Source organism: Rana temporaria, chromosome 11 (assembly GCF_905171775.1).
Source record: "Rana temporaria chromosome 11, aRanTem1.1, whole genome shotgun sequence".
Taxonomy (NCBI): domain Eukaryota; kingdom Metazoa; phylum Chordata; class Amphibia; order Anura; family Ranidae; genus Rana; species Rana temporaria.
The window spans coordinates 124,755,188-124,762,488 of record NC_053499.1 but is presented as its reverse complement, the minus strand read 5'-3'; the positions used below and the strand labels follow the sequence as shown (position 1 = coordinate 124,762,488).

The following is a 7,301-nucleotide window of genomic DNA, read 5'->3' as shown; positions in this document are numbered from 1 at the left end:
CAACACGTGCCATAATTACAAAGTCACAAAGAGTCTGACTCACCTTGTGCCAACCAAATTAACATTCATAATTTACATGTATCACTAGCTGCAAGAAATTTTATTTTTGTCTCCGGCATCATAAAAATGAAACCTAAATTTCCTTCAGTGCAGGATTTAATCTGCAATACAATTTAGCAATCTGCCCTCTAAAACTAATAGCTCCACAGTGGCAACCTAAGGGAGAAAACGATTTTGTTCTATACAGTGCAGGGAATGTTTCAAAGCTCCTGCGGCTGGCTGGGGTGGAATGATAATATACAGGAAGAGGGGGACACTGGCTAAATTTGTTATGTTCCTCTTTTAGATTACCAACGTGAAACATTTTTTTTATGTTTAATTACCATTTAGCAAAGACATGAAATAAATTAATGTTTAAAAATAAATAATGTGTTTTCTAGTATAACCAATTCCACCATGTTGTTTAGTTACTGTGGCAGTATGTGGTAAAAATCAGTGATCCGAGTATTTGGATGGATATAGACATGACTGAAGAGCTGCTGTGCGGAGAATGAGGGACACGTCCAATAAGAATACAATAGGAAAGAACAGTGCAAGGAGGGATCTAAAGGAACAAGAAATTCAAGAAAGAAACCTGTTGGAGAGCAGAAAACGTGAACACAAGCACGCAGAAGCAGAAGAAGCTCACAAAAACAAGTGTGGAATAAAAGGATAGCAAGACAGACAGAATTATGTGGCCCATAAAAATGATGTTGCTTAGTATAGTAGCCTTGTGGGATGAATAATCTGGGACAGTGTGTGACAGAATAGAGGTGACCATGCAAAGTGCAGGACGTGACAGCGGGGGGGTTACTGAGCTCTCCATAGCTTAGAACAGGAACAACTTTTACAGTTCATGTCTATGCTGACCCAGGCACCCCTTTCCTACCAACAAGGGAACCCCTGTACATGTGTATACATTAGATAAATGCATACAAAAGGTTCCTGCAAGCTACATAAAAGGCAGCCAATTTACTGAGTAGTAATGAGATACATAGCCAGTGTTTATACTTTAAGACCCTCCCATCCCTCCCCACGCCAAAATTATGATCCTTCATTCAGTTTTCTTCTTTAATGCTCCGGGGAGCTTGGCTTGAATCCTGTAAGAAAACAGAGACACATATTTTAGAGGGGTTACTATGATGCCAAAACTCTGAAATAAAAAAAGAATAGAACTGCACCTGGGTATAAAAATGCAGGCATCTAGACAGACCTGCAGTAAGCTGCCAATAACAAAAGCGCACTACCAGGAAGTAAAGCTCGGCCTCTTCAGAACAGCCAGGCATTTGGATGTAAAGGAGTAATGAAAATGACTGCGTATGTGTACAGTCACCTACAGGTGCCTGCAGTTTATACCTGCTAGCAGATGTTGCTTCTAAAGATCTGTGTCCCTTTAACCACTTCCCTACCCGCCCATAGTAGTATGACGTCTACAGATGGGAATCTCCCATCCTGGGTGGACGTCATATGACGTCCTGGGCTTTCCGGCCGATTTTTCCCTCAGTCGCATCCCCACACAGGTGCCGAACGGACCCGATCGCCTCCACCGCTACAGACGGCTCCGGTAAGCGGCGGAGGGCGCAGGAGAGGGCCCCTCTCCCGCCACCGATAACGGCGATCTCGCGGCGAATCCGCCGCGGAGACCGCCGTTATCGTTTACAGGACCGTTGGCACTAAAGATGGATACCTCGGTTGTGGCAGCAGCTGCTGCCGTTACCGAGATATCCATCTTTAAAGTGCCGCCGTTAATAGACGTAAGGCGGTTGTTAAGTGGTTAAAACAGCCCTGCATTAAGGCCTCATGCACACTGCACATTCTAAAAAATGGCAGTAGCTTTGCAGTGAGTTTTTCAACTTTTTTTGCAATAGCGTTTGTGTTTTTTCCCCCCAATGGATCAAAAAAAACTTTTAAAAATTTGGTGAGCCACACAGAAAAAAAAAACATCCAAAGCCAAAAACCGCTGTAAAAACATCCAGTGTACATGAGGCCTAAAAGTTACTATCCTTCCGGTAAGATTCCTGGGGAACCACAAGTACCGACATATCGCACGAGGACCCACTCCAGCCATGAGCATCTGCTTTGGAGAACTGCGATACTTTTTACAACAGGAACACGGAACACAAAACACACTTTAGATGACATCTATTGAAGAAGCCCCACTTTCCTGCTACCTTCCAATTCATATATGCAGTACTCACTTCTCTGTAATTGCTTTCACTTGATTGTGCACCAAAGACACATAGTGATCGATCTGTACCTGAGGTACAAAAAACACATTTGTTAGAAAAAAAAAATCATCATCAGTGTCAGAAAACGTATTCATACATGCAATCTCACATGAAAAAAAAAAAAAAAAAAAAAAAAAACACTAGGGACACAAATAAAAAAAGGCAGATAAAAGGGAACTATGGTATACATTAAAAAAAGAAAAAAAAAAAAAAGTAGGAAAATAAGTACCGTATTTATCGGCGTATAACACGCACTTTTTTCCCCTTAAAAACAGGGGGAAATCATGGGTGCGCATTATACGCTGATCCCCTGTCTCTGAGCGCCGCCGCCGCCATATACCGAGCGCAGTACACTCGGCTAGGTTCGGCCACGCCCTGCAAGAGGGGCCGAGCCTAGCCGAGTGTATATGTCGGCGGCGGCACTCGGAGACAGCGCGGGAGAACACCACGAAGGCCGGAGACGGCCGCCGATGGACGCCGGGCAAGACACCGAAGAGGGACATTTAAACTGTAAGTAATTTTTTTTTGCAGGAAATTTCCCTCCTAGAACTGGGTGCGCTCTATACGCCGGTGCGCGCTATACCCAGATAAATACGGTAATGGTTGGAAAGGTAGATAAATGCTTTAAAGTCATGTTAACAGTATTCAGTTTCAGATAGGACAAAAAGATAGCTTTCTGTCCCCACTTCCTTGCAACACTAGCTGCAATGGGGGGCAGGGCACCACCCACAGTGCATGTACTGCGTCCCATTGGCAACTAATATTATGGGGGAAAAAGTCTATTCATCAGAGATGCATGTAGGTGCCCCAAATGTGTAATCAGATCACATAAGAGAATGCGTACAACCAAGGTATCTTTATTTTGACCCCTTTTTTCTGCCAGAGCAGATTTTGCACACATTAAAACCCACAAACATTTGATATTTTTTGAAAGTAGGGACACTGGAGAATGAAAAACTATTACATGCAATTTATGTCATATCGTATTCTTGCAGCTGTTTATCAAACCCATATAAAAAAATAAAAAAAACACAGTAAAGTTGGCTGATCTCCCTCTGCTCCACCCACCATCCTGGTCCTGCAGGAGGTACAGCACAGAGCCCGGAATAGAGGAAGATTTCATGAGTGTGGAAGTAATTGGGTGGCCGCCTGAATCACTTAACAAAGTCAACAGTTGGCTTAACAGATGTAAACACACTCCTGGCTGCTATAGCAGCTTGGATCGTGTGTAGAAGCCTGTGCAGGCTGCCATTTATGATTTGTATGCCGCGTACACACGATCAGACATTCAAACAACAAAACCGTGGATTTTTTTCCAAAGGATGTTCGCTCAAACTTGTCTTGCATACACACAGTCACACAAATGTTGTCTGAAATTGCGAACGTCAAGAACGCGGTGACGTAAAACACTACGACGAGCCGAGAAAAATGAAGTTCAATGATTTCGAGCATGCGTAGGATTTTTGTGCGTTGAATTGTGTACACATAGTCGGACTTTCCGACAAGAACTTTTGTCGTCGGAAAAATTGAGAACCAGCTCTCAAATATTTGTCGGAATGTCCGACAGCATTCTCAAATATTTGTTGTCGGAATGTCCCACAGCAAATGTCCGATGGAGCATACACACAATCAGATTTTCCGACAACAAGCTCACATCGAACATTTGTTGTCGGAATGGCCGATCGTGTGTACGTGGCATTACACTGATAGCAGCAAAAGGTTTAGCGTTAAGAACAGAAATTGAGTGACTCCTCTTTGTCGTCTAGAAGTTTTTTGCATGGTTGCAAGGAGATAAGAGCACCAAATTGCACAGACAAAAAGATGACTTTACGAATAAGCTTTAAAGTGACACGTTAGGAGAAGCTTGGGCAGTATATTGCAGCGTTTCGCAAATCCAGTCCTCAAGGAGCCCCAACAGGTTATGTTTCCAGGATTTAATCCCTTAGATGAAACGGCTGTGGTAAATACTATAGGCAGTGAAAAGGATGAAATCACCTGTGCAAAATAATGGAAGGGCCTGAAAACCTGACCTGTTGGGGCACCTTGAGGACTGGAGTTGAGAAACACTGGTGCAACACTACACAGCAGCCAAAAGATCCACACTGCATCAGATAAAAAAATAAAAAATAAATTATATATATATATTGCTTCGGGCCCCCCAGGTCATAGAGATGAGAGGAATCCATCTTTCCTACGCTAATCTCTATGACCAACCACAACTGCCGACTCAGGCTTCTCAATGAGCCAGAAGAAAAGCCCAAGAACCACTGAAAAGCGGCAGGAAGAGGGGCGAGTGGATGACCACTCCAGCTGCTTCTAAAAGTGATGCAGCCAATCAGCTGCTCGGGTCACTTATCGGAAAGAGCGGCATATGCAGAAAACGTATATTATATATTATATTTAGCTACAGCTATAACCTTTGTATTAAACATCAAAATAATGACATTTTCCCAATTAGGCGGGTCGGCAAGTGGATATCAGTAGCGGAGAAGTGTTTTTTCTTGAGTTTGGAGGTTCAAGCCAATATACACACCTGCGTGGATCTGAATATCCATGATCTTTGGCCTTCTCCAGGACCTGCATCAAGCCTCTCTGTTTATTCACAGACTGGTGATCTGCTTAAATTCTAGCAGTACATGAAGCCAATATCCAACACTGCAGACAGGCAGAAGTTGAATGCTCACACAATTCATCTCTGCTGTAAAAACTGGACCATGCAAATCACTATTTATAGCGATACCCACTTACCACTTCACCTCCCTTTTAAAACAAAAGCATGTCATCTTCAAATTATAATAGACATAAAACGGTTTAGATATTGCACACTGACGTGCTAGTAATTGTACCTTGTATTTTTCATACACAACTGGAGCAATGAATGCAACCAACACCCCTGTAAAAAAATAAAAATAAAGTTTACTATATAAAATTGGTCATTAGATATACTAAAAACAAAACATCACAAACTCGCAAGGCAAATGCTTACCAAGTATGAGAAGTGTGATCCCATTAAACACAGCGCCTACATAGGTCATCAGCCACATGAAAAGGGCAAGCTGGTTAGAAAAAATGATCAGAGTAAATCTTTTGTAGTATTTGGTTTGATTAACTGCCATTAATACAGAACAAACATTGTTTGTAAATTCTGCATCTTGGAGTACAGTAGAGGACACAGGCTGGATATTCATAGACTCTGGGTTATAGGCTTTACCATTGGATGATTGGACACTGGCATTACAGGGAGGTCCCCACAGTGTGTGGTTCAGGTACAGTCATAAAGGCTTTACTGAAGTTGCACCGATCTGGATGCCCAACTTCTGTTGTAGTAGAAAGCAGTGAAGAAGTTGACTGAAGAATTCACATTTAAGAACTAGTTAAAAATGCAGAAATGCTTCTATGAGAGAGAAGAGAGGTCCATCACCAGCAAGAAAACTTGGGTCTCAAGGAGTGGGGGGTAGAGTTATAGGGATATGTCCAAAAAGTTTGCCAGTGTCCCATCACCTGAAAGTAGAAGCCTATAACCCAGAGTCTATAAATATTTAGCCTGTGCTATACAATTAGGATATTTAAATACAGGTGTTCTTCAAAGTGTAAGGCAATGAAAACTTTCTCACCTTAAGTGAATCTATTAGGTCCTCCACAAGAAATAGGCGCACAATGTACTTCAAAGCACGGTTGACGTGGACAAGGGACGAACTCACTCTCTTCTGGAAGCTGTCAGAGGAAAGGGTGATGTCTTGGTCCAGAAGAGCCCTGTAAAATGAAATATATCATTTTATTCGTCAAACATTCATGCAGCAGGTATTTTTTAGATGCATTTGACAAGATACTGTACCAAAGCTCTCAGGGTGGAAAAGAATACTATGCTCTCTAAACTACATCAGTAGCCGATATGTACACCAAATAATCAGTAGGATTGCTGGTTTGGTTTAAACCCCCTTATAACATGTGTCTACAAGGAAGATTAAACAGCTCAGACGTCAATTTAACCACTTCAATACCAGTCACTTTGACTCCCCTTCCTGCCCAGGCCAATTTTTTGCGTGGTCACACTTTGAATGACAATTTTGCGGTCATGAAATGCTGTACCCAAAAAAAAAAAATCCATAATTTTTTGGAGGCAAATAGAGCTTTCTTTTGGTGGTAATTACCAAGTTTTTTTTATTTTTTTGCAAAACAATTATTTTTTTTCTCCAAAATGGAAGATTTTTTCCTTTGTTTTGGTTCTAAATTTAGTAAATTTTCTCTTCCACTGATCTGTGCTGATGAGGCTGCACCGACGGACACGGATAGGCTGCACTGATGTGTTATAGGTGGCACTGGTGAGCACTAGCAGGCATTTCTAAAGGGGCTGCACTGATCATCAGTGCAGATCCCCCCCCCCCAATCAGTAAAGACGCTTATCAGCTCTCCTCTATTCACACGCTGTCAGCACGAGTAGAGGAATGCGGATAACTGGCACTTTACTGTGATTGGACACAACTGAACACATGGTAAAGAGCCTACTTCATAGTCTCTTTACCGTGATCGGAGATGCAGTGTGTCCAAGCGTCACAACGCACAATTGATTGCTGCGCATGAGTCAGAACAATTAAGCCACTGTCCAGCCATCATTTTGCTATAGGCTGGTTGGGAAGTGGTTAAAGAAAACCTGTATTGATAAAAATGTGGTAGCAGTATAGGCTGTCCTCCTTATGAAACATTAGCTGCCCGTGTCTTCCCCCAATACTTTCTAAATCCCTGGCCCAATAAAGCCGTTTAAAACCAGTCAAGTTAAAACTCTTGATCTATATACCTGCTGAAATGAGTTTAGTAATGGTAGCCCTTTTATTCTCTCAGTACAGTAATTCGCTAAATGAGCCCAATGTCAAAGGGCTGACATGACAGAAAAATGTTTAGTCCACAACAATCTTTTTTTTTATTTTTTACACACGTTTTTGATTTATTGCAAATACAGTCAGGTCCATAAATATTGGGACATTGACAATTCTAATCTTTTTGGCTCTATACACCACCACAATGAATTTGAAACTA

The 7,301-nt window shown here is 42.0% G+C and overlaps 1 protein-coding gene across 2 annotated transcripts in view; it reads right to left on the bottom strand.

The window, feature by feature from the left end:
- Positions 1-346: 346 nt before the first annotated feature.
- Positions 347-7,301, bottom strand: part of LOC120917621 (reticulon-3-like) — a 43,477-nt gene continuing 36,522 nt past the window's right edge. For both annotated transcript variants that reach the window (XM_040329061.1, XM_040329062.1), the window contains exons 5-9: positions 5,882-6,020; positions 5,254-5,323; positions 5,114-5,160; positions 2,238-2,296; positions 347-1,139 (exon numbers count right to left, since the gene is read on the bottom strand). In XM_040329061.1, coding sequence (XP_040184995.1) covers positions 1,094-1,139; positions 2,238-2,296; positions 5,114-5,160; positions 5,254-5,323; positions 5,882-6,020 — 361 coding nt within the window. In that variant the 3' untranslated portion in view covers positions 347-1,093. The remainder of the gene's footprint in view (positions 1,140-2,237; positions 2,297-5,113; positions 5,161-5,253; positions 5,324-5,881; positions 6,021-7,301) is intronic.